Consider the following 27,248-nt stretch of genomic DNA (forward strand, 5'->3'; position numbering starts at 1 on the left):
ACACTCTGACCAGCTTTGGTGGAATGTGAAGCACCCTATGCATCGTGTGTGGGCAGCATCTATTTGAGGCTAAGTAAGTTTCTAGACATCTGTGTGTGCGCACACACACACACACTATATGAGTTTCTATTTCTGTCCGGAGGGTACCCCACCACGGTAAGTTTAACTGTTGTAACAGGTGGGTGTGTGCATCTGTGTTTGTGGGTACAACAGGAAGAGTGATTGAGGAGTACTAGGGGGTCAGTTTGTTGTCGTGAAGCAGGCTGGAGGGAGGGGATTTGGGTGCTATCGCCTTTCTCACAGTGGACGAGTTGGAGAGACAGAGTATGAGAGGAAAGGAGAGAGAGGAGAGAGGCAATGGCTGACCAGGACAACTCTATCACTGTGAGTAACTGAGAAAGGTCTGCTTACGCAATCCTACAGTGTTGTTGTTCACCTTCTACAGTATATCTTAGATAACTAGCTGCTAAGTGCTTACAAAATGCTAAGTGCAGTTTGGTGTTCACTCCAAGAGGACAATGTCTCAGCCTTAACTTTTCACGTGACAGAAGTTGATCAAAACAACTTTAAACACTAACACTCTTTAGTGCGTATGCAAGAACAGTGTGTGAGTAAGTCTTTATGCGTTTTTGACATGTGTATGTGCATGTCTGCATGAGTATGTGCGTTGTTCAAGGTCTTGTACAGGAGAAAGCAAAGGTCTAATACATGTATAGAGTTTCCAGAGTGACAGTGTGAAGAAAGGTGTTGACAGACGGAGAGAAAGAGTTAAGTAGTAAGTTAAGGAGGTAGTTAATGAGGTAATTAAGGAGGTAATTAAGGAGGTAGTTCAGGAGGTAGTTCAGGAGGTAGTTCAGGAGGTAGTTCAGGAGGTAGTTCAGGAGGTAGTTCAGGAGGTAGTTCAGGAGAGAGTTCAGGAGGTAGTTCAGGAGAGAGTTCAGGAGAGAGTTAAGAAGGTAATTAAGGAGCGAGTTAAGGAGAAAGTTAAGAAGGTAGTTAGGAGAGTGTTAAGGAGAAAGTTAAGAAGGTAGTTAGGAGAGAGTTAAGGAGAGTGTTAAGGGGAGAGTTAAGAAGGTAGTTAAGGAGAGAGTTAAGAAGGTAGTTAAGGAGAGAGTTAAGAAGGTAGTTAAGGAGAGAGTTAAGGAAAAAGTTAAGAAGGTAGTTAGGAGAGCGTTAAGGAGAAAGTTAAGAAGGTAGTTAGGAGAGCGTTAAGGAGAGAGTTAAGAACGTAGTTAAGGAGAGAGTTAAGAAGGTAATTAAGGAGAGAGTTAAGAAGGTAGTTAAGGAGAGAGTTAAGGAGAAAGTTAAGAAGGTAGTAAGGAGAGAGTTAAGGAGAGTGTTAAGGGGAGAGTTAAGAAGGTAGTTAAGGAGAGAGTTAACCTCTATGGGCTAGGTGGGACGCTAGCGTGCCACCCGTGGTGCACTCCATCAACAGCAGGTGCATTTCAAGAGCGGCAAATTTGAATCCAAATAAATGTCAAAATTCAAATTTTTCAAACATACAACTATTTTACACCCTTTGAAAGATAAACATCTCCTTAATCTAACCACGTTTTACGATTTCAAAAAGGTTTTACGGCGAAAGCATAAATTTAGAGTATGTTAGGACAGTACATTTACAAGAGTTGTGTGTAATGTTTTGTCAAGTCAAAGACAGGGTCACCAAAACCATAAAACCAGCTAAAATGATGCACTAACCTTTTACAATCTCCATCAGATGACACTCCTAGGACATTATGTTAGACAATGCATGCATTTTTAGTTCTATCAAGTTCATATTTATATCCAAAAACAGCGTTTTACTATGGCATTGATGTTGAGGAAATCGTTTCCCTCCAATAACCGGCAGTCAAGTCAGCGTCACAAATTAAATAATTAAAATTAGAAAACATTGGTAAAATATTATATTGTCATTTAAAGAATTATAGATTTACATCTCTTGAACGCAATCAACTTGCCAGATTTAAAAATAACCTTACTGGGAAATCACACTTTGCAATAATCTGAGCACTGCGCCCAGAAAAATATGCGTTGCGATACAGACTAGACGTCATGTTGGGGAGATCTAAAATCGAAAATACTATGTAAATAATCCATTACCTTTGATTCTCTTCATCAGATGTCACTTCCAGGTATCACAGGTCCATAACGAATGTAGTTTTGTTCAAAAAAGCTCATCATTTATGTCCAAAAATCTCCGTCTTGTTAGCACATGATCTAAGCCAGCCGGACTTCTCGTCATGAACGAGGGGAAAAAATATATTTACGTTCGTTCAAACATGTCAAACGTTGTATAGCATAAATCATTAGGGCCTTTTTTAACCAGAACATGAATAATATTCAAGGTGGACGAATGCATACTCTTTTATAACGTATTGGAACGAGGGTACCCAACATGAACTCACGTGCCAGGTGTCTAATGGGACATCATCGTTCCATGGCTCTTGTTCGGTCAGATCTCCCTCCAGATCTCCCTCCAGAACTCAAAACACTTTGTAAAGGCTGGTGACATCTAGTGGAAGCAATAGGAAGTGCCAAAATATTCCTCAGCCCCTGTGTTTTTCAATGGGATAGGTTTAAAGGTAATACAACACATCAGGTTTCCACTTCCTGTCAGAAAATGTCTCAGGGTTTTGCCTGCCAAATGAGTTCTGTTATACTCACAGACACCATTCAAACAGTTTTAGAAACTTTAGAGTGTTTTCTATCCATATATAATAAGTATATGCATATTCTAGTTACTGGGTAGGATTAGTAACCAGATTAAATCGGGTACATTTTTTTATCCAGACGTGCAAATGCTGCCCCCTAGCCCTAACAGGTTAAGAAGGTAATTAAGGAGAGAGTTAAGGAGCGTGTTAAGAAGGTAGTTGAGGGCAGTGTTAAGGAGAGTGTTAAGAAGGTAGTTAAGGAGAGTTAAAAAGGTAGTTGAGGGCAGTGTTAAGGAGAGTGTTAAGAAGGTAGTTAAGGAGAGTGTTAAGGAAAGTGTTAAGAAGGTAGTTGAGGGGAGTGTTAAGGAGAGTGTTAAGTAGGTAGTTAAGGAGAGTTAAAAAGGTAGTTGAGGGCAGTGTTAAGGAGAGTGTTAAGAAGGTAGTTAAGGAGAGTGTTAAGGAGAGTGTTAAGAAGGTAGTTGAGGGGAGTGTTAAGGAGAGTGTTAAGTAGGTAGTAAAGGAGAGAGTTAAGGATTGAAGTACAGGGAATACTTTTTAGGAACAGGTAGGCGTTGTGGCTTAATTGGTTAAAGCGCCTGTCTAGTAAACAAGTTAGAAAGGTAACCAAATAGTTTCTGGTTTGAATACCTGAGCTGACAAGGTGAAAAATCTATCGATGTGCCGTTGAGCAAAGCACTTAACCCTGTAAAACAACATATTTCACTACACTTATCCTGTGTATGTGATAATAAAACATGTATACACAGGCCAGTTTATTAGGTACACCACCCCATTCACAAAAATGGATTGCTCTTACAGACAGACAGTGAGTCACATGGCCGTGGCATGCTGTTTAAAGCAAGCAGACAGGCATTGAGGCATTTAGTCACTGTTCAATTGAATGTTAGAATAGGCAAAACGAGTGACTTTGTCAGCGGCAGTCCTGTTGGCAAAAACAGCTCGTTGATGAGAGAGGTCGAAGGAGAAAGGCAAGAATCGTGCAAGCTAACAGGCTGGCCACAAACAGACAAATAACGGTGCAGTATGACGGTGGTGTGCAGAACAGCATCTCAGAACGCACAACTCGTCGGTCCTTGTCACGGATGGGCTATTACAGCAGACGACCACACAGGGTTCCACTCCTATCAGATAAAAACAAAAAGTATTGCTCCAGTGGGCACGCAATCACCAACACTGGACAATTGAGTAGTAGAAAATATTGCCTGAAACATGACAGTGACTTCAGTTTACTTGAGTGGCCTGGTCAGTCCCCAGACCTCTACCCAATAGAACATCTTTGTGATGAGATGGAACGGGCTGTTCACAGCATGAATGTACAGCCGTCCAATCTGCTGCAACTGCGTGATGTCATCATGTCAACTTGGACCAGCATCCCTGTGGAAGGTTTCCGGGACCTTGTAGAATGCACCGAATAATTCAGGCTGTTCTGGAGGCAAAGGGGGTCCGACCCGGTACTAGATGGGTGTACCTAATAAACTGTCTGTGAGTGTATATATATATATATATATATAATATATATATATAATATATATATATATATATATATATATATATATATATACTATTTTTTTTGTCAAGTGAGAGCCATGAAGTTCCCTAAGACTAACTAGCCCTCACTTCCCAGAAAGAACTGTGGCTTTTCCTTTAACTAGGGAGCGATGTTAAACAAGATTACATTAACTTTTAGGTGGAAAATTGGAAATATTGTGACTTTTTCTTGATGAATCTCTCATGGCTGAGAGATAAGTGGTGAGTGTTGGGTGTGCTCAGGCTATGTCGAGTTAGCGTGCTGCTAGCTAGCAGCTTAGCTATCAAGGCCTACCGGTTTGTCACAGGGAAATGCTCTGAAAGATTTTCTGCTGCAGGCAGCTGGAAATAGCTTTCCCTTTCATTCTTTTTCCTCTTCTCTTTATCAATCATGCCATCTCTTTCCCTCCCTCTCACGTTTTTAAGTAGTCCTTTTCTTTGCGCAGTGCTGCACCACTTGCACTAGTGCTCTGTTGATGGGTGATGGTTTGTATCATAAGTTGCCATGCCCACAGCTTGGGCATGTGGGTCTTCATTCTCTCTGTTACCATTGTCTGAAAAGAGGGCCAGTGTTTCACACATAGCTGAACGGGGGCCAACATCAATGTCACTGTGACTGTGTGTGTTGAGTAACTTGTGCTGAACACATTTTTGAGTCACTGTGTGTGTGGTCGCACTTGCTTGGGTGGGTATGTGTGTGTGTGTGTCTGTTTTTGTTTCTGAGCATGGCCTATGTGTAAATGTGTGTGTGTTTGTAATTCTGTAGGATTTTGGGACTTGGGATATCACAAAAAGTGTATTGACGGTTGCTCAGGATCTTATTGACATGGAGTAATCCCTGTCCATACTTTAGTCAGAAACCAGAGAGACAAAGAGGGAGGAGAGAAGGAGAATGAGGGATGGACAGAGAGACTGGCGGCGTGATACCACGTGTTATGACCTGGACATTAAGAAAATGAGTCATGAGTGCTCCTGAGGAGTGTAGGAATAATTGATAGAGCTAGATATTGTAGATAGAATGAGAGAGACTAATGGTGGGGGAAGGATGGTTTGCCGCAGTAGACTCTCTCTCCCTCTCTCCCCCCCTCTCTCTCTCCATCTCCCTCCCTCTCTCTCTCTCTCTCCCTCCTTCTCTCTCTCTCTGTCCCTCTCCCTTTTCCCCTCTCCCCATGTCCCTCTCCCTCGTGCCGCATGAGTGATCCTGTTTCAGCACCCCTGCCTGAGAGGCATGAAGCCCCCAGACACAAACAAAACAGAGACAAAAACACAGCCAGACCATGTGTTAGACCATTAGGCAGAGCGTTCACTAAACACACACACACACACCACCCCAGAGCACCAGCCAGACCGCCAGCCACACCACTAGGCAGCATAGCAGAGCAGACACACACCCCACCATAACGCTTAGATTTGCATCCCAATTGGCACCCTATTCCCTACTTTTGACCAGAGCCCTATGTTGGGAATAGGGTGCCATTTGGGACACAGATGGTTCAGGGAGTCAGAGGCGACGGGGATGGAGCCTGGGACAGAGGCTGTCTGTCTTTCGGACGCCAATCCCCTGCACCCCCTCCTCTAGGGTCCCCACCCTGCCAGGCCTGGCTCTGATTGGCCAATGGGAGGGGGCTGGGCCGACTGTCCTATCCTATTCAATAACAGTGAGGAGGGAGATGAGGAAAACACCAATGGAAAGCGTCTATAGTCTCGTCCTGTCCATGTGTCTTTGACATTGTGTGGTTTTGATTTGAATTATGTTTCTGACAATAATAGAAATCTCTCTCCATCCCCCCTCTGTCTTCCCTTTTTACGTATATCTGTCCCTCTCCCACTCTATGTGCCTCTGTTCATCCCCCACCCCCTTTATCCCTGCCTTTCTTTCTCTCAGGCTGATGCTGTCAGTAGTTTTCTGCGGGCGGCTCGTTCTGGTAACATGGACAAGGCCATTGACCACATAAAGAACGGCATAGACATCAACACAGCCAATCAGGTGAGAGAGCTGCAAAGCCCGGTTGCCAATCAAAATGCTCCTAGAGAGTGCATCAGGGCACGTCCCCAAACTCTTAGATGCATTTTGGATTTACCAGGAGGACCAATTAAATCTTTCCTGTTTGTCCAAGTTTCATTATCAGTTAATGAACCTGATTTATTACGGTCTTTCATTTAATTTGTCCATTTACATTGGCTGTGATAGTATTTCACAGTGTTGCATCATCATACTGCAGTGCTAGAATAATGCATGAATACACTTAAGAAAACAAGTTAACTACTGTAAAGGTACAGCAGATCAAATAAGATGAGTCATCTTTCATACCGCGCACGCGCAAAACAACAGCACACACACACGCACACACACACACACACACACACACACACACACACACACACACACACACACACACACACACACACACACACACACACACACACACACACACACACACACACACACACACACACACAGGAAGAGTCTTATCAGCAAGGTTCAGAACAGGATGGATAGACAGAAATTGAAAATATGAAAGAGCGGGAAATGGCAAGAGAGCGAGGAAAGAATAGAGTCACTGGTTAACACTAGTTTAGACAGTGTTGGGCACTGGATAACACTAGTCTAGTCACTGGTTAAAACTAGTCTAGACAGTGTAGGGCACTGGTTAACACTAGTCTAGTCACTGGTTAATACTAGTCTAGACAGTGCACTGGTTAACACTAGTCTAGACAGTGTAGGGCACTGGTTAACACTAGACTAGACAGTGTAGGGCACTGGTTAACACTAGTCTAGTCACTGGTTAATACTAGTCTAGACAGTGCACTGGTTAACACTAGTCTAATCAGTGTAGGGCACTGATTAACACTAGTCTAGACAGTGTAGGGCACTGGTTAACACTAGTCTAGTCACTGGTTAATACTAGTCTAGGCAGTGCACTGGTTAACACTAGTCTAGACAGTGTAGGGCACTGGTTAACACTAGTCTAGTCACTGGTTAATACTAGTCTAGGCAGTGCACTGGTTAACACTAGTCTAGACAGTGTATGGCACTGGTTAACACTAGTCTAGTCAGTGTAGGGCACTGGTTAACACTAGTCAAGACAGTGTAGGGCACTGGTTAACACTAGTCTAGTCACTGGTTAACACTAGTCTAGACAGTGTAGGGCACTGGTTAACACTAGTCTAGTCACTGGTTAATACTAGTCTAGATAATGCACTGGTTAACACTAGTCAAGACAGTGTAGGGCACTGGTTAACACTAGTCAAGACAGTGTAGGGCACTGGTTAACACTAGTCTAGTCACTGGTTAATACTAGTCTAGACAGTGCACTGGTTAACACTAGTCTAATCAGTGTAGCGCACTGGTTAACACTAGTCTAGACAGTGTAGGGCACTGGTTAACACTAGTCTAGACAGTGTGGGGCACTGGTTAACACTAGTCTAGACAGTGTAGGGCACTGGTTAACACTAGTCTAGACAGTGGGGGGCACTGGTTAACACTAGTCTAGACAGTGGGGGGCACTGGTTAACACTAGTCTAGACAGTGCACTGGTTAACACTAGTCTAGACAGTGTAGGGCACTGGTTAACACTAGTCTAATCAGTGTAGAGCACTGGTTAACACTAGTCTAGACAGTGTGGGGCACTGGTTAACACTAGTCTAATCAGTGTAGGGCACTGGTTAACACTAGTCTAGACAGTGTAGGGCACTGGTTAACACTAGTCTAGACAGTGTAGGGCACTGGTTAACACTAGTCTAATCAGTGTAGGGCACTGGTTAACACTAGTCTAGACAGTGTGGGGCACTGGTTAACACTAGTCTAATCAGTGTAGGGCACTGGTTAACACTAGTCTAGACAGTGCACTGGTTAATACTAGTCTAGACGGTGTAGGGCACTGGTTAACACTAGTCTAGTCACTGGTTAACACTAGTCTAGTCACTGGTTAACACTAGTCTAGTCAGTGTAGGGCACTGGTTAACACTAGTCTAGACAGTGTAGGGCACTGGTTAACACTAGTCTAGACAGTGTAGGGCACTGGTTAACACTAGTCTAGTCACTGGTTAACACTAGTCTAGTCACTGGTTAACACTAGTCTAGTCAGTGTAGGGCACTGGTTAACACTAGTCTAGACAGTGTAGGGCACTGGTTAACACTAGTCTAGTCACTGGCTAACACTCGTCTAGACAGTGTAGGGCACTGGTTAACACTAGTCTAGTCACTGGTTAACACTAGTCTAGACAGTGTAGGGCTCTGGTTAACACTAGTCTAGACAGTGTAGGGCACTGGTTAACACTAGTCTAGACAGTGTAGGGCACTGGTTAACACTAGTCTAGTCAGTGTAGGGCACTGGTTAACACTAGTCTAATCAGTGCACTGGTTAATACTAGTCTAGACAGTATAGGGCACTGGTTAACACTAGTCTAGTCAGTGTAGGGCACTGGTTAACACTAGTCTAGTCAGTGTAGGGCACTGGTTAACACTAGTCTAGACAGTGTAGGGCTCTGGTTAACACTAGTCTAGACAGTGTAGGGCACTGGTTAACACTAGTCTAGACAGTGTAGGGCACTGGTTAACACTAGTCTAGTCAGTGTAGGGCACTGGTTAACACTAGTCTAATCAGTGCACTGGTTAATACTAGTCTAGACAGTATAGGGCACTGGTTAACACTAGTCTAGTCAGTGTAGGGCACTGGTTAACACTAGTCTAGTCAGTGTAGGGCACTGGTTAACACTAGTCTAGACAGTGTAGGGCACTGGTTAACAGTAGTCTAGTCAGTGTAGGGCACTGGTTAACACTAGTCTAGTCAGTGTAGGGCACTGGTTAACATTAGTCTAGACAGTGTAGGGCACTGGTTAACACTAGTCTAGTCAGTGTAGGGCACTGGTTAACACTAGTCTAGTCAGAGTAGGGCACTGGTTAACACTAGTCTAGTCAGTGTAGGGCACTGGTTAACATTAGTCTAGACAGTGTAGGGCACTGGTTAACACTAGTCTAGTCAGTGTAGGGCACTGGTTAACACTAGTCTAGTCAATGTAGGGCACTGGTTAACACTAGTCTAGTCAGTGTAGGGCATCTCACAAACACATGTTTCAGAAGTAATCTAAGAAACCCTTATGTAGATAAAATGCTGACTGTTACTGTGAGATGGCTGTAATGATCCCCTCTCTATTGGACTGAGGTGATTGAGGGAATCCCAAGTGGCACAATATTCCCTAAGTACTGCACTACTTTTGACCAGGGCCCATAGCACTACATAGGGAACAGGGTGCCATTTGAGACACATCCATCGTCTCTCTCTCTCTCTGTCTCTCAGTGAGAGCTTTGGCTTGGAATGTGTTTGATGTGATATCAGCAAGCAGAATGTCTGTCTTGGCTCTGGGTCTAACTCAGTGTACAGTGTGTTCTGTTCTGCTCCAGTACCTACTGTGTGGATTGTCTCTGACTGCATGTACATTATATCATTGTTTGTGTTGAATGGAAATTACTGTGTGTTTATTTTTGTGTGTTAGAAATATGTGTGTGTGTGTGTGTGTGTGTGTGTGTGTGTGTGTGTGTGTGTGTGTGTGTGTGTGTGTGTGTGTGTGTGTGTGTGTGTGTGTGTGTGTGTGTGTGTGTGTGTGTATGTGTGTGTGTGTGTGTGTGTGTGTGTGTGTGTGTGTGAGAGAGAGAGAGAGAGAGTTTGGAGACCCAGGTAGCCAGTCTCCTAGCAGCCGTTGACAGGTAGGACTGAGTGGGACTGATGGGGAGGTGTTAAATAGGGCAGGAGTTACTCCTCTAGCCACTCTCCTCCATCCTGCCTGCTTTACCCTGACGGCTTCTCCCATGGTGGCCAGAAACGGCCACATCGTGAGGGGAATGGGGCTGCCCACAGGCCACACAAACAAGGCAGAGTTGTGTGTGTGTGCTACAATCAAGATTAGCATCAAGCACATTCACAGCTGTAAATCTCATTACTAACATAGGATTCAATACATAGAGTGAATGTAGTCAATACAGTGAATGTATTTATGTGTACTATATTATGTTTACATAATTATATGTAATTGTATGGTTAAGTAGCTGTAGAAAGACCTCAGGCTGCTAAAGAGAGACACCCTGTGGACAAACAGGAACACTACAGACATAACCTGAACAGTTTATCTGCAGTCTCAGGATACCATTGACAGCCAGACTCATGCCATTCTTCCTCAAGTCATGTATGAATTAATGCAATGTGTGTGATTTCAAACCAAGTCCGTATTAGTGTTTTGGAATTGTGTCAAGTGTGTTGAATGTGGTTGTGGAAGTGGACGTGATATTAGTTCTGTGTTGTGTGTGAGTAATGAGTGTCACCCAGTGTATTGTTGTTGTATTTATTTGTGTGCTGTCGGCCTGATGGAGGTTAGGTGGAGGCTTTGTTGTGGCAGTCGTGTCTCTCGTACCCAGTCTGAGTAGATGCCTCTGCCATGGGCTAGCTCACCGGCCACCCAGCCGCATTGCCTCCCTCCCTTCCTTCCTTCCCCTCAACCCTCCTCACACCCTCTTAACCCCTTAAGTTATTTCTCTCTTACTCGCTCTTCTTCTTTTGCATCATCCCTTCTTTCTTTTACCTGTTTTTCTTTCTCATCTATGCTCCCCCTCCTCCCTTCCCCCCCCCCTCCCTCCCTCCCCCCTACCCTCCCCTCTCCCGGTCTGCAGTAGAGTGATGGTGTGCTGTGGTCTCTCCACTCAGAGGAATAATATCAGTGGTGTGGGAAAGGTCCAACCTCACATGTCCTGTGTGGCTGAAGGAAGGCTGTGTGAGGTCAGACCTATCCCACACGGCTCGTATTCTTCCCAGCCCCGAGACCACCGGCCTGCCATCCCCCTCCCGTCCTCTTCCTCCTCCTCACCATCATCTTCATCACCTTTCCGGTCACCATTATTGCTAAATAAGCACAGTTAATATCTGGTAGATGCTGTATGTGTTGAAGCTGTTTGTCCTGACCATAAGGTACAGTTGGGCTCAGTAACATGCTTTTGCATTTTATACATCTAGCAAGTGCTGTATAATAAGCAGAGCAGTGCTGGTCTGAGGGTCTGATCCTTTGGTGTGTGTCAGTATGTAGTGTGTTCAGTGTGTTCAGTGTGTTAGGGACCCTACAGTGTGAGGTCTCCTCTTCTCTCTCTCCTCCCTCAGAACGGGCTCAACGGGTTGCATCTGGCCTCTAAAGAAGGCCATGTTAAAATGGTGCTGGAGCTGCTACATGGAGGCATCGATGTGGAAACCCAGACTAAGGTACTCAGTCAACCTCTTACACTATGCCACATTACCACACCCATGAACTCCTTAAGCCTATGCCACCACCAAAGTACAATATACTGAATAATCGAATTATTCTACGTATTAAAACGTATTCCTACTTACTTACTGCTTTCACAAATACACTACTACAGTATATGTCTCATGTCTTCTCTTGTCCTGTGCCTCCACAGAAAGGCAACACAGCTCTGCACATTGCTGCCCTGGCTGGGCAGGAGCAAGTGGTGGCAGAGCTGGTAAATTACGGGGCCAACGTCAATGCCCAGTCCCAGGTGAGACCCCAGCCAGTGTCGGAAGAGACCTCGACCCCCCTGGCAGAGCCCCCTGCAGAGGAGCCACCCGCCACAACGGATAACCATACAGTTAGAAACAGTTATAATACAGTTATGCTGCATTATACTGCATGGAACTCAGGGTTTGGGGTCTGAATTTCTGAATTTCTGAATGTATTTCAATTCAAACCATGAATTGAAATGTGAATTTGAATTAAAGAAAGCAGAGATTAATTCAAAGAAATTCAACTGAGACATGAAACATGAAAGTTGCATTCCGTTGCCACATCTGCCACTTATTACTAAAACAAATATAGATACCATTTCAAACATAAGCTTGATTATAACTCAGATATGTCAACAGTATTTTGATTTTGATTTTTGTCATGAAATGTTAGGTTCCCTTCCATTCTGGAGTGTTTGATCTAATGGGAAATGTATTTTTTCCAATATTTCATAACATGTAAGTGAATTATGAATTATTACAGACCAACTACAAAATGATCTCAGAATATTTCCAGACCACTTTAATGATTTAAACTCCTTTTAAGAGGAATTTAAAAACTGAAATATTTCAATGTTATACATAGTATTACCATACATGATGTCAAAATAAATATTTGTACTGTGAATTGTAAAATATATTATCAATTAGCATTTAATTGAATTTCATTTAATTCAATTGTGCTTCCTTTAGTTAAAATTCAATTACATTTCTGCTGCCTGTGGTATGTGGCCAATTCAAATCAATAATTGAATTGGAAATATAGCTGTGAGCAGCATTAAGAGCAGCATTAACAGGGTCTGAGCAATAGAAATAGTATATCTTGGTCACCCATTGGGCACTCTGGCAATGAAATGGGCAAAGGCCATACCTTTAATAAGCATGTTTATCAATTGCATGTTTTCCAAGTTGCAAGATTCTACCTCTAATATGTAATGAGTTATGTCTAATACATGCTACCATGCTACTGCCATAGACTACTGTCCCTTCCAACTTCATGTTTACCAAATTCCTATGGTTCAATAGTAATAGCCTTCAGTGAACAGTAGTGCCCTCCACTGGCGTAGAATGGCCATATCCCTCGCTAGGGACTAGTTCATTTAGCTAGGGACTAGTTCATTTAGCTAGGGACTAGTTCAGAGATTCTACATACCAAATATTGGGTGAATCTGAGTTGTGGTTTATGAGAAGAAGATTTTTTTAAGCAATTTAGCATTACACTTGCACTTTTTGGTCAAAGTTTGATGATCTGTGGTTTCCATGTTTTTTTTATTTTTATGTATCACTAAACTTGGAACATATCTTCAGGGACATGTTGTCAATCATCTGTACGAGTTGGATTTGATAGTTTGGGCTAATGTTTTGAATGTGTTTTGAATGTGTGCATGGTTTCTAATGAACTGCAGCGCTACCTTGGGGCCAATGAGTGCTAATGTTGGCACCATAGGTACGCATTATGGGTTCTAACATCCTGCCAAATTTGACGTTTTTACCAATGTGTTGTTGAGATATTGACAAAAATGAACATCAATGGGGTCAATTTCATGCCTTAAGTATTGAATTCAAAATAAAATAAATTGTAAACATGAAAAATGAAGTTGGAAATGTAGATCAAAACCCCCCCAAAAAGTATCAACATGTATGGAATTGTAAAAAAAAGAATGATATAAAAAGCAACAAAATGAAATGAAAGCAAATGTTTTTTTAGTGTGAGCAAAAGTCTCATTTAAAAGGAAGAACAAACTATTTGAAAACCAATGTAAAAATACTTTTCAGTTCAACTTTTCCAACTATTGAATCCGTTTAGCCTACCAAATCAAATCAAATGTATTGATAAAGCCCTTTTTACATCAGCAGATGTCAAATAGTGGTTATACAGAAACACAACCTAAAACCTCAAACAGCAAGCAATGCAGATCTGAAAGCACGGTGGCTAGGGAAAAATTCTATAGAAAGGCAGGAACCCTAGGAAGAAACCTAGAGAGGAACCAGGTTCTGAGAGGTGGCCAGTCCTCTTCTGGCTGTGCCGGGTGGTGATAAGAGTACATGGCCATTAAGGCCAGATTGTTCTTCAAGATGTTCAAACTTCATAGATGACCAGCAGGGTCAAATAATAATCACAGTGGTTGTAGAGGGTGCAACAGGTCAGTACGTCAGGAGTAAATGTCAGTTGGATTTTCATAGCCAAGCATTTAGTGGTCGAGACAGCAGGTGGGGTAGAGAGGGAGAGAGAGAGAGAGACAGAGAGTCAAAGACAGAGAGAGGGAGAGAGAGAGGGAGAGAGGAGAGAGAGGGAGAGAGGAGAGAGAGACACAGAGAGAGAGAAAGAGACACAGAGAGATAAAGAGAGAGAGAGAGACACAGAGAGAGGGAGAGAGAGAGAGACACAGAGAGAGGGAGAGAGAGAGAGAGAGAGAGAAAGAAGGAGAGCAAGAGAGAGAGGGAGAGCAAGAGAGAAAGGGAAGGAGAGACACAGAGAGAAAGAGAGAGACAGGAAGAGAGAGGGAGAGCAAGAGAGCGAGAGAGAGGGAGAGAAAGAGAGAGAGCGAGAGGAAGAGAGAGAGAGAGAGAGAGAGAGAGAGAGAGGAGAATTAAATTGGTTGTTGGAAAAGTTTAACTGAAAACCCTTTTTGCAATAGTTAAAATCTTTTGATCTTGCTTTGAAATTAGAGTTTGGTTTATGGTTTCAACTTCCATTATTTAACTTTTCCTTGAATATATAATTATTTTCATCATTTATTTGTATTTTAATTTTGAATTCAATACTTAAAGTGTGAAATTGACCCCATAAAAAACATAGAAAGAACGAGAAGAACACAGAAAACTATAGGTGCTACTGTAGGATGCCTAATTTAGAAGCAATTTGCAATTAAATTCAGAATTGACTCCAACCCTGATTGAGTAAGAATAAAGAAAGTTGTTGGGAGCACTTATAGAATGTGAAACTTTCTTTATTTTTACACAGTTTCAGTTTACTATTCCGTTAGTCAGCACCTCTACTAACATTTTTGGGTGTGCATAAGCTCCTGCATTTGACCCAACCTCCGACTGAAACGTGACGTTAGGCCATCGTACACTCTTACAAGAAAAGGGTATATCTAGAGCCTAAAAGGGTTCTTTGGCAGTCCTCATAGGAGAACCCTTTGAAGAACCCTTTTTGATTCCAGGTAGAAACCAAAAGAGTTCTACCTGGAACCAAAAAGGGTTCTAAGTGGAAGCAAAAAAGGTTCTCCTGACGGGACAGCCGAAGAACCCTTTTGGAACCCTTTTTTCTAAGAGTGTATTAACTCAATGCAACTCTATGTTAATATCTGTCTGCCTTCTTGTCTTTCTGTGTGCCTGTGCTTCCTTCCTCTGTGTGTGTGCGTGTGTGTGTGTGTGTGTGTGTGTGTGTGTGTGTGTGTGTGTGTGTGTGTGTGTGTGTGTGTGTGTGTGTGTGTGTGTGTGTGTGTGTGTGTGTGTGTTGTGCTGCTGTGTTGTGCCCCTCCCTGTGTGTGTGTGTCCATGTATGTGTCTGTCTGTAACAGAAGGGCTTCACTCCGCTCTACATGGCCTCACAAGAGAATCATCTAGAAGTTGTGAAGTTCCTTTTGGAGAACGGGGCCAATCAAAGCCTTCCCACTGAGGTAACAGCCAATCAGCAGAGCATAGGGTTGGAAGATTCACGGAATCAGAAAGGAATAAGCAGGAAATTATTCCACCTACACCACACTACACCTCCTGCACTATTCCCTCCATCACTTATCAATCCTTTTGACTCTCACTGTCCTTCCCTTCTCCTGCTGTTTCTTTAGGTCACTTAACCTTTCTTGAGCTCTAACTCCTCCTCTTTCCTCTGTCAGGATGGCTTCACCCCTCTCGCCGTGGCTCTTCAGCAGGGACATGAGAATGTCGTGGCCCTGCTCATCAACTATGGCACCAAGGGAAAAGTCCGTCTCCCCGCGCTGCACATAGCGGCGCGGAATGATGACACGCGCACAGCTGCCGTGCTTCTACAGAACGACCCTAACGCAGACGTCCTGAGCAAGGTAGGTACTCACTGTGTGTTTGTTTGTGTGTTAGTCTTCACTTTAGTGGCAAACTTTAGTTTAGTGTGTGCCACAGTGAGTGAAGATGATACTTGTAGAATTAGAGGCCGTCAGTTTTGGAGCTGTATAGAATATAGAATAGAGCTGTATAGAATATATAATAGAGCTGTATAGAATATAGAATAGAGCTGTATAGAATAAGGTATGTGTGTCACTGTGTGTCACTATAGACAGGCTTCACACCGCTCCATATCGCCGCACACTACGAGAACCTGAACGTAGCCCAACTGTTGCTCAACAGAGGAGCCAATGTCAATTTCACCCCTAAGGTATGTCTGTTCCCCTCTCCCCTAGTATCACTGACACATAGTATTGTTATCAGTCCCTCACTGGTCTCTTTCTGGTCCTACTGTCGATCCCCTACTTAATATGTCTGTATTTCTCTCTAGAATGGCATCACACCTTTGCACATCGCATCCAGGCGGGGGAACGTGATCATGGTACGACTCCTGCTGGACCGAGGGGCACAGATTGATGCCAAGACCAAGGTACTGTACTGCATCCCCTCCCCGTGTCTCTCTCTCTACCTCATCTGGTCAGGCCATGCCCTGTTACACATACAGTGCTATGTTGTCCCATTCCAGGTGTTCACTGTCCTCTCTCTCTCTCTCTCTCTCTCTCTCTCTCTCTCTCTCTCTCTCTCTCTCTCTCTCTCTCTCTCTCTCTCTCTCTCCCTAACTCTCCCTCCCTCCCTCCCTCCCAGGATGAGTTGACTCCACTGCACTGTGCAGCCAGGAACGGACATGTGAGGATCATTGAGATCCTACTGGACCAAGGGGCTCCTATCCAGGCCAAGACCAAGGTACAGATAACGCTAACCCACCAAGGCCTGATCTCTGGACTGTTATTCTCAAATACTGTATGCACACAACACAATAAGTCATGGATTGTATCTCTCTCTCTTTCCTACAGAACGGCCTGTCTCCCATCCACATGTCAGCACAGGGGGACCACATGGACTGTGTGAGACAACTCCTGCAATACAACGCTGAGATTGATGACATCACACTGGACCACCTGACCCCCTTGCATGTGGCAGCCCACTGTGGGCACCACCGCATGGCCAAAGTGCTGCTGGACAAGGGAGCCAAACCCAACTCCCGTGCACTGGTCAGTACTACACTCACTCATACATACCTACCACACATCTTTGTTGAAGTGTGTTGCCTTCGTGAACATGCTGTTGTATTGTGTTCTCAGAATGGTTTCACTCCGCTTCACATCGCCTGTAAGAAGAACCACATGCGTGTGATGGACCACCTGCTCAAACACTCAGCGTCCCTAGAGGCTGTGACAGAGGTGAGAGAGATAGATAGGGGCAAGAGAAAGAGATGGAATGTAAGCTAGGGTAAGAAAAGAGAGGGATTCTGCCAAGGAGAGAGGGATGGATATCTTTATTTCTACGTATGATTCTTTCATTGCTTGTTTTTTCTCTCCCCAGTCTGGCCTGACTCCTCTACACGTGGCCTCGTTCATGGGCCACCGCAAAATAGTCACCCATCTGGTACAGAAGGGGGCTTCTCCCAGTGCTTCCAATGTAGTGAGTACCCGAATGTTACCCATCCATCCACCTCATCACTGACCAAACCAGCTCCTCTGGCCAATTTTCACAATGTTTTTGTGTTACTGATTTACACTGCTCACACACATGTGTTTTCCTGGTTGTGTGTGAGCAGAAAGTGGAGACTCCTCTCCACATGGCATGTAGAGCTGGACACTATGAGGTGGCAGAGTTCTTACTGACCAATGCAGCACCAGTAGACGCCAAGGCCAAGGTAATGACTTCACACACACTCACACACACACACACACACACACACACCACACACACACACACACACACACACACACACACACACACACACACACACACACACACACACACACACACACACACACACACACACACACACACACACACATTAACACACACAACAATCTGAACAACATTAAATTGTCTTGCTAGTTCCCCACTTGACTCCCATGTATATGTATCTCTCCTCTTCTGTCCCTCTCCTCTCCTCCGCCCCACCCTGTCCAGGATGACCAGACACCGCTCCACTGTGCGTGTCGGATGGGCCACAAGGAGCTGGTCACTCTGCTGCTGGAACACAAGGCCAACCCCAACTCCACCACCACAGCCGGGCACACACCCCTCCACATCGCTGCCCGTGAGGGACACACTCAGACTACACGCATCCTACTGGACATGGAGGCCCAGCAGACCAAAATGACCAAGGTACAGTCTGTTGTCCAATGCCCACACACTCTACATACACACCCCTCTATCAACTGTCTAATACTAACACACTCCTAACCTTTTCTCTGTGTGGGACTGTGCGGTCTGTGGTCTCTCCCTGACGTCTCTCTATCTGGGATGTCTCTGCAGAAAGGCTTCACTCCTCTCCATGTGGCTTCTAAATATGGCAAAGTGGACGTGGCAGAGCTGCTCCTGGAGAGAGGGGCCAACCCTAATGCTTCTGGCAAGGTACAGTAAGGGTTGGAGAACACAGGGAGGGGGGAAGAACAGGGGTGTGGGGAGGGAAGGGTCAAGGGTCAAGGTATTTCAGGTGGAAAGACGTTAGAGTTAAGTTATGGTGGTTTATATGTGTGTGTCTCCTTTACCTTTAGAATGGACTGACTTCTCTCCATGTGGCTGTCCATCACAACAACCTGGACGTGGTTAACCTGCTGGTCAGCAAGGGAGGCTCCCCACACAGTGCAGCAAGGGTGAGAGACTACACACACACACACACATCCTCACAGACGCAGATATCATCTTACAATGCACCCATAACCATTAACTCTGGTCCTCTTGTTTCAGAATGGCTACACCCCTCTCCACATAGCGTCGAAGCAGAACCAGGTGGAGGTTGCCAACAGCCTGCTGCAGTACGGCGCCTCGGCCAATGCTGAATCCCTCCAGGGGGTCACGCCCCTTCACCTGGCAGCTCAGGAGGGCCGGCCTGACATGGTGGCCCTGCTCATCTCCAAACAGGCCAACGTCAACCTGGGGAACAAGGTGAGGCCTCGGGGACTGATGCAGGGAAGGAGTTAAGATTATTTGGGTGAAAGCTGTTAGTTCTGCTGCACCCTCAGCGGGTCGGGAGAAACCAGAAACATCTGCTTTTCATGGGAAAAGGAAGACAGCCTATGACACGACTTTCCCTTTTGGACTTTCGCTCACTGTTTACAGTCCCTGGTGAAATATATAGCGGATGGCTATAGATAGTGCCTGTCTTTCTTTAAGATTAATTCTTGCCACAAAGTCGACAGACACCACATACCAATTTTGTTGGTGTCAACTTTGTCGGAGATTCCATTATTGCTAGATAACGCTAGCTAATATCAGTCTAGCAGCTATGTATCTATGATATGTGCTAGCTTGCTCTCTGAAGATGTTTCCCTCCAGAATATGAACAAGGCAACACTCTATCTTAACTCCTCCTCCATATTTACTGGATTGGTTGAACAGTGCAGAAGAAAACCTCATCTGACAGTTTTTTATTTTGTTGTTATGACCAGATGTGGGGCATCCCGCTCAGGTGATTCTTTACGCCTGCGACGTTAGGTTAGTTCTGCTGTAACAATATGCCTGATTTTTGCCCCTGGCTCCTCTCCCCTCAGAGTGGACTGACTCCTCTCCACCTGGTGGCACAGGAAGGCCACGTGGGCATCGCTGACATCCTGGTGAAGCAAGGGGCATCAGTGTATGCTGCCACACGGGTAAGACCACACTCCTGTTGACCTCTGGGACAAGGCAAGGAACACAAAAGTCTCTCTCTGCTCAGTAGCATCCAGCGACACACACTGTACCACCTCTGGAGTCTGTAAACACCTTTCATTTTTAAAGCATCTCAGTAGATAATAGGATATTGCAGTAGAGAATTGCATTCCACCCAACATGAACACTCTCCTTTGTGCCAAGTTGTAGAAAGTTGGTTTAAAGTACACACCCCTGCCTTATCAGGTTTGCTATCTGAAGCTAATCTTAACCTCAGTGAATCTTAATGCAAGGTCAGTGTGGTATGGGACCTAACAGTAACAGTGCTACATAGTGAACGATGGGGGCTCCATGGCAGATAGAGTGTCTGAGACGTGACCTTTCCTCTCCTTAATATAAATAGCCACTGACTGGTTCTCCTGTCTCAGGGTTACATTACCATCATCATTACACAACCTACGTACCCTCAGGCCAGCTAGGGCCTCCATTACCCTGAAACTCAGTATGTCAACCGCAGAGCATATATGGTAGGAGAGACATACTATAGATATTGTGTAGTGTGTATGTGTTGAATTTGTAATCATGTGACTCAGTGTTTAGTTAACTGTCTAGTAGTAAGTCTGTGCTGGTTGTATTGGATACTGATGGGGTCCTAATCTTTCTTTCAGATGGGATACACCCCTCTCCATGTTGCCTGTCACTATGGCAATGTAAAGATGGTGAAGTTCCTCCTGCAGCAGCAGGCCAACGTCAACAGCAAAACAAAGGTGAGCACCTCCCTCTGGACATCAATGGAACTACACTTACACAAAATTATCCTTCAATTTTAAGAGTGAATCACAGTAAATATGAACTGGCTATGTGATGTGATTCCTTTCATTGTGTCTCGTCAGTATGTTAATGTTTGTGTCTCTTTCCCCCAGGTTGGTTACACTGCACTGCACCAGGCAGCCCAACAGGGCCACACAGATATCGTCACCTTACTGCTCAAACATGGAGCCCCGCCCAATGAGGTCACCACGGTAAGTACCACTGCTTTTCACTCCCTTTCACTCCTCCATTCATCCCTCGATCCCTCCACCTCACTCTCTCTCTCTCTCTCTGTTAGAACGGTACGTCAGCCCTGTCCATCGCCAAGCGGTTGGGGTACATCTCCGTAATCGACGTTCTCAAACTGGTCACAGAGGAGACGGTTTCCATTGTAAGGAGTAAACAAGTACCAACTCTTCAAATATTTATTTTACACTCCTTCTGACTCGATGCAGACAATCCTTCCATACTCTTTGTCTCATCTTGTACCTGTCTCTCTTCTCTCTCTTCTGCCATTCTCTCCCTCAGACCACCACAGAGAAACATCGTATGAGTTTCCCAGAAACAGTGGATGAGATATTGGACGTATCAGAGGATGAAGGTACACAACACTTACAATAATTTACAGACAGTAGAACACACGAAGACAGATACCCCACAGAACACACTTTCTCCTCTTTTTGGCAAGATAGGATATATATTGTACTTTAATTTCTTATTAATAAAAATCCTCATATCTTGCAGTACAGTTAGTTGCCAGTCCATTCTGGCTTTAAAAATGTATGAACAATTTGAACAGACTTATTGCAAATGATTTTATAATATTGCAGGGCCTCCTAAAATATTCCTTTCACCTTTTGATTTTTTTAGTAACTGCACAGCTAACAATGGGTATGACTGTCTCCTTCTCTCTTCTCTGTGCAGTGCTCATAGGTCGTCTTAGAGTGTGTGGCTCCATTTCAAGCTCTTGCCGTCTTTCTCTCTGGTTCTCTTTCTCTCCACCTTCTTTCTCTCCACATCTCTTCTCCTACGCCTGGTCCTTTTGGGACTGTCTCTCTCCTGATGTTCAATGTGGTGCATGCATTTCATGGTTTCATGTCTATAACCTTTCTTTATCCCTCCAGTAACATAGACCTGACTCTCAGTCACTAACTCCCCAGATCAGATGTACTCTACAGTATCTCTCTCTCCATGTCACCGCAGCTGGGGGCTAGGGATGGCTGTCCTCACCAGCCTACAGTACTCTAAGAGAAAAGCCCAGTAGTGGAGATTGGACACTCACCCATTCAGTTTAACAAACCATTCACTACAATTTTTTTATCAAGGTGAAAATGGAATTCTCTGGTTAAAAATGTGCCAAAGCTACTGTACTGTATCAACATTCCAAGATGTTGATGTTTTCTGGATGTTGTTGTCTTGTTGGTTTGATGTCTTTATCAATGTTCCTTCATTACATCAGCTGTTATTTGTATAGTTTGTGTCTGTAGTCTGTAAAGATGTGTGTGTACATGCAATGTGTGTTTCCATTGGTGTACATATACTGTGTAAGGAAATGAAAACACAGTGACTGTGAAAAAATACATTTTGCACACAAGTCTTCATTAGACCCACGGGTGTCTGATCAACCAGTAAAGTTCACAGCGTAAACATTACAACACCCTTGACAGTGACGTCAGAAGACGTCACACCCTGGTATTTTTAGCTCCATGATAATTAAACTGACAAATTGACACTGTTGGTCTAAAATTAGAAAGTAGTCTATTTGCTGCCTTAAAGACACATATAACCTACTCACTAAAATGTTCAAATATATAATAGACTATATAATAGACAAGTAATATTTGAATATTTAGACAAATGTACTTTACACTTCTGTTTTTGAAAACATCTGACACACAGCGCTCAAGAGATAAGTTGACACATTTTGAAACTGATGAAGTAGAACATTGACTTGGCTCTGGACCAGATCCATGCACCCACTCAAACACTCACCGAAGTCAACCCTAACACCTTTTGTGCTGATACAGAGACACAAACACATGCATTAACGGAGCAATTGCCTTTATTTGGTGCGCTTCTGTCCATTAATCTCAGGATTTGAGGGGGTAAGTAACCATAACCTGCCTTAGCTTCCTGGTAGAAACTAAGAAGGGTAGAACAACACAAACAAGAAAACATAATAGCATAGTGAATTCATAGATGGAAATTAGATGCATGGATACTTTCGTGAATATATCATGCCAGTCTCTTGTGAAGTACATACCGCTGTGCTGAGATTGTGTGTCTGCATTACTGTGCATAATTGTATGTGGGTGCCAGTCAGAGATAGATAGAGGACTCATCTTTATATCTGTGCCATTATAGCATCTGTAACAGCATGGGCAGCACAATTGAGGCTACAACCCATAGGAATCCCCAACCAGTTGACTACTTTGACTACTTTAAAATGGCGGAAGCCCTCAATGGCAATGTCCATGCTAAAATGGGATATTATAGTCATTCTGGTCGGCTCGACTGTAGTACGGATTGATTGAAGCGCAATGTTAAATTCAAAACACCCCGCTTCTCGCCATGAGCCGTCCAGTCGTTACAGAGAACCACATACCAAATTTTTAACAGGGTCGTTAGCATTAAGAAAAAATAAAATGACTAGCTCAACATCTAGACGTTGGATAAGATTGAGACTACAGTATCCATAAAGTAATCATTAGACTTGCCACCTTTAAGACAGAATATGTTTGTAGGGGAAACAATTTTGATTAAGTTTATAGTTTATCGCTCTCACGTGCTCATTTCTGCCCATTAAGAACCAACGATGTGCTACCTTTTTGTAGCATTTCTGACAATGCTAACATCTTTTTTTAGCCAAAGCTCAGCGAGCTAACACCAGGTCGGTTGCTCGGCAACAACACATCTGCTTGCACCAGGCTGCCAGTTATAAGGTGTATGCGAGCAAACCTAGGCTACTGTATATAGCTAGCTTTATGGTGGTATTCAAGCTGAGGTTAATCAATACGTGCAAACAGATATTTAGATTAACTAGGTAGCTAGCTAGCTCTCTAGCTAACGTTTTGTTGCTTGTCCAAAGTACAACAGCTAGCCTGTGTAGCTAGCTAACACCAGTCAGCTGAACGCTTACTAGCTAACGAACAGGCAAAGAAAGGTAGCTAGCCAATTAATGTAGTTTTGTTTTAATTCGCTAGGTAGCTAGCTAGCTAACATAACGTTATACCAGTCAGATGAGAGCTAATGTTGACTAGGTAGCTAACCAATAAGCGAGGAAAGCTAGCTATATTTTGCCAAGTAAGGTTTTTCATATAAGGCTAAAGTCATCATTTGTAAACTGCTGACCTAGAGCACAAACAAATATGAACAAATAAACTAGTGAACATACTTGGTTGCTATGATAGCCAGTTAACATTAGTTAGGTAACTTTAGCTAAGGTAAGACTAACATTAGCTAACGCTTATGGCCAGTTCATGCACCACAATATATCATAGGTTCTTACTCAAAACATAGCTAGCTAATGTTAGCTACGTTAAGTTTAAAAAGACCAACATTTGAGAAACTGCCATGATGCTCATGTTAATTTGCATTGCTAGTGCTAGCTACAATCAATGAGATGCATTGCTTACGTTTACTACCGAACTAGCAAGTGAGTAAGCCAATTTTACCCCAATAAGATTGTACCACAACTCAATGTTGATGTTATATCCTAGCTACATTCTTCCACAAAACATAGCTAGCTAGCTAAATAAGTTAGATAATAAATACAACGCCAAACTTTGGGAAACTGTCACACAGCTAGCTAGCTATCTTACAATGCATGCAATGGGCATAGCAAAACTAGCTAGGTAGACTACTCCATAGACCAAGATAAGGTAGTAAAAATTCAATGGTTCTGATGATGAACTTAGCTGTATGATGCTTTTGGGAAACTGGGCCCTGGACAATAAATTATGCGAGAGACAAAATACATTTTTTTTACATAATTTGAAGCACACATGACATTTTCGAAAGATACTTTTGTATAATCACCTTCCGATGTAAAAACCATGGAAATTAAAAACTACATTTTAAGTGAGAAGTAGGGATTGGTCTGAAGCTGAAAAATAAATTAAATTCACATGAGCACCATAATGCCTACTTCACTTATGCTCTACCAAGGTTTTCCAGCACACAGCTTTGACAGTAGCTATGTTTGTCTATTGTTCTTCAAACAATGTGTATGCAGGTTACTTAGGATTCAACTCTCAAACAGCATAATTCATACTCTTCAGAGGACTTTAGTGTCCTGCAATTAAATAATATATACATTATATATATTTATATATATATATATATATATATATATATATATATATATATATATATATAATTAGGCTGTATGTATTTTTAGGTATAGGCCTATTGTGAATGTTAATCATTGTTTCTTAGCCTATGTCAATATTCTACGGGTAAGTTAACGATTACAGAAATCAGGAGTGGTTTAAGGAAGTGGAACTACAGGCAGGCACCACGTTAATACAATACAAAACAGCTCCATCAAGCATGATGGTCTTGTAAGTATAAAAGCAAAGCTTGATTTCATATAATAATAAAAAAGTTTGAAAAGGTAGTGGAATAGGATTAGTGTGGTGTGTGAAAAATACAATACTTGAACCTGTATGCGGTACAAATCCCATTATTGTGGGAGCAGCTCCTCTAAGAGTATTAATTAGGCAGTTTGCGAAGGTTTGAATCCTAAGCAACCTGCATACACATTGTTTGGCATAGCTACTATAGTAGGTCAAAGCGGTGTTCTGGAAAACCTTAGTAGAGCATGGGTGGAGTAGGCATTGTGGTGCTCACGTGAATTTCCTTTCTACTTAGTAATCAGACCAATCCCTACTTCTCACTTACTTCTCACTTGTTTTTAAAATCCTATCTATCTCTATGGTGCCAGTGCACTTGTGTGTCCATGTTGTTGTACTCTATGTACTTTGTGTATTTTGTCACAGCCAGGACTCCCAGAGGGAGAGAAGAAACCTCTCAACCCTGTTTAAATCCATTTAATCGTGCCAGATTGGGTCCATGTTGACGTGGACTATGTCTAAAGGGACAGCGAAATCCCAATGGACATGGCTCTAGTGATGTTGTCTTGTTTTAGACTCAGTTCATGTTGGGCCATATTGTAACTCTCCAGATGTTAAGGAAATCTGGGATATTTTACCATACATATCCAATATGCTGTGCTCCAAATATTCAACTACTGGAAACAGTTTATGGATGAAAAGTACTTGAACACACCACATTTGAGATTAATATTGAACAAAGTGTAGGGGCCATCTTATTTCTGTCTTTCTCCATGTTCTCTCTCTCCATCTGCCATTGGGTCTCACTGTGACCGTGACTTTACTAAATCTCTTCCCATTGACACATGTACAGCATTAACACATGCACAGTGTGTGGAGTGTAGTAGCTAATCCCTTTAACTCACCAACCTAACTACTATATAAACCAGATGTTATATTTACTGAACTCATTCAATGCTCTCTAACTCTGACTCACATGCTTCAGTTATCTTGTATGTGTCTTTATCTATTACACCCCTCTGACCCGGTCTGTCCTCTCTCTCTGCCCTTCCTGTTGTTGTCTGAAGGGGAGGAGCTTTTGGGGACGGAAGGAGCCAGGTACATGAAGATGGATGACTTGAAGGACCATGATGACGATTTCCTGTCACCCAAGAAATCTATGGAGTACGAGAGAGGGCTGGGCACTGTGTAGGGAGGGTAGATGGTGGGGGTTGGAGTGAGTGAATGGGGGTATATTGGTAGTAAAAGAAGGGTGGAGGTATTGTAAAGAATGGGGAATGGATGGGTTAAATCTATATTGGGATGTAGGAAGTGGAATGAGAATATATCCCCTACACACTCCTTGTTTTCTTCTCTCCAACAGCAACTACTCGCCTGCCATTCCCAGGATCCCTTGTGTCTCCCCAGAGATGGTCCACCTAAAGGAGCATGAGATGGAGCAGGTACAGGACAAACTGGTTAGGTTCAATCCCATGAGGTTGCCATATTATTAATGAAAATATTTGTATCGCTGTAACCCTGTGGAGGGTGAGTAGAAAGTTCAAATGCTACGATGAGACAAGGTTTTTCTGTCTATATTTTAGGTACACACTCCAATGCCATTACATAGAGAGTATGATGACGACTCCCTGATCCCCAGCAGTCCAGCTACAGAGACCTCTGACAACGTCAGTCCTGTGGCCAGCCCCATACACACAGGGTCAGTACACAACCCTAACCCTAAGTCTAACCCATACACACAGGGTCAGTACACAACCCTAACCCTAAGTCTAACCCATACACACAGGGTCAGTACACAACCCTAACCCTAAGTCTAACCCATACACACAGGGTCAGTAGACACAGCCATGTGTGTGTCCATCCTACCCTGCCTGCAGGCCTACACTGACAAATGCCTTATGTTGTCCATAAATCAATCTCTAAGAGTGAAAATAGAAATGTTATTATACCGTGTAATAATGTGAGGCATGTCTCTTGTCAGGTTCCTAGTGAGTTTCATGGTGGATGCTCGGGGCGGCTCGATGCGAGGCAGCAGACACAACGGTCTGCGTGTCATCATCCCTCCACGGACCTGTGCCGCCCCCACACGTATAACCTGCCGTCTGGTCAAGCCCCAGAAACTCCCCACCCCTCCCCCCCTGGTGGAGGGAGAGGGCCTGGCGAGCCGTATCATCTCTCTGGGCCCAGCCAGCATGCAGTTCCTAGGGTGAGGACTTGAAGAAACACAATGTAGAAGGGAGGACAGTTGTCAGCAAAAGACAATAGGTCAAATTTTGAGATCAGGATAAAAACTGTGTTCCACCTTCTGT

General features: G+C 43.6%; 1 protein-coding gene across 12 annotated transcripts in view; it reads left to right on the forward strand.

The window, feature by feature from the left end:
• Positions 1-27,248, forward strand: part of ank1a (ankyrin 1, erythrocytic a) — a 171,610-nt gene that overhangs the window by 106,616 nt on the left and 37,746 nt on the right. For 5 of the 12 annotated variants that reach the window (XM_082966311.1, XM_082966317.1, XM_082966319.1 and 2 more), the window contains exons 2-27: positions 6,085-6,186; positions 11,345-11,443; positions 11,641-11,739; positions 15,271-15,369; positions 15,586-15,771; positions 16,002-16,100; positions 16,221-16,319; positions 16,535-16,633; positions 16,744-16,941; positions 17,032-17,130; positions 17,273-17,371; positions 17,508-17,606; positions 17,873-18,070; positions 18,221-18,319; positions 18,463-18,561; positions 18,656-18,853; positions 19,459-19,557; positions 20,224-20,322; positions 20,479-20,577; positions 20,664-20,756; positions 20,894-20,966; positions 21,236-21,256; positions 26,007-26,127; positions 26,303-26,381; positions 26,523-26,638; positions 26,921-27,145. In XM_082966311.1, coding sequence (XP_082822437.1) covers positions 6,085-6,186; positions 11,345-11,443; positions 11,641-11,739; positions 15,271-15,369; positions 15,586-15,771; positions 16,002-16,100; positions 16,221-16,319; positions 16,535-16,633; positions 16,744-16,941; positions 17,032-17,130; positions 17,273-17,371; positions 17,508-17,606; positions 17,873-18,070; positions 18,221-18,319; positions 18,463-18,561; positions 18,656-18,853; positions 19,459-19,557; positions 20,224-20,322; positions 20,479-20,577; positions 20,664-20,756; positions 20,894-20,966; positions 21,236-21,256; positions 26,007-26,127; positions 26,303-26,381; positions 26,523-26,638; positions 26,921-27,145 — 2,996 coding nt within the window. Of the gene's footprint in view, positions 1-238; positions 385-6,084; positions 6,187-11,344; positions 11,444-11,640; positions 11,830-15,270; positions 15,370-15,585; positions 15,772-16,001; positions 16,101-16,220; positions 16,320-16,534; positions 16,634-16,743; positions 16,942-17,031; positions 17,131-17,272; positions 17,372-17,507; positions 17,607-17,872; positions 18,071-18,220; positions 18,320-18,462; positions 18,562-18,655; positions 18,854-19,458; positions 19,558-20,223; positions 20,323-20,478; positions 20,578-20,663; positions 20,757-20,893; positions 20,967-21,235; positions 21,257-26,006; positions 26,128-26,302; positions 26,382-26,522; positions 26,639-26,920; positions 27,146-27,248 lie in introns of those variants that run through there. The other 7 variants (XM_082966314.1, XM_082966316.1, XM_014161264.3 and 4 more) reach the window with 6 other exon arrangements.

Source organism: Salmo salar, chromosome 20 (genome assembly GCF_965601325.2).
Source record: "Salmo salar chromosome 20, fSalSal1, whole genome shotgun sequence".
In the NCBI taxonomy this organism is placed as follows: domain Eukaryota; kingdom Metazoa; phylum Chordata; class Actinopteri; order Salmoniformes; family Salmonidae; genus Salmo; species Salmo salar.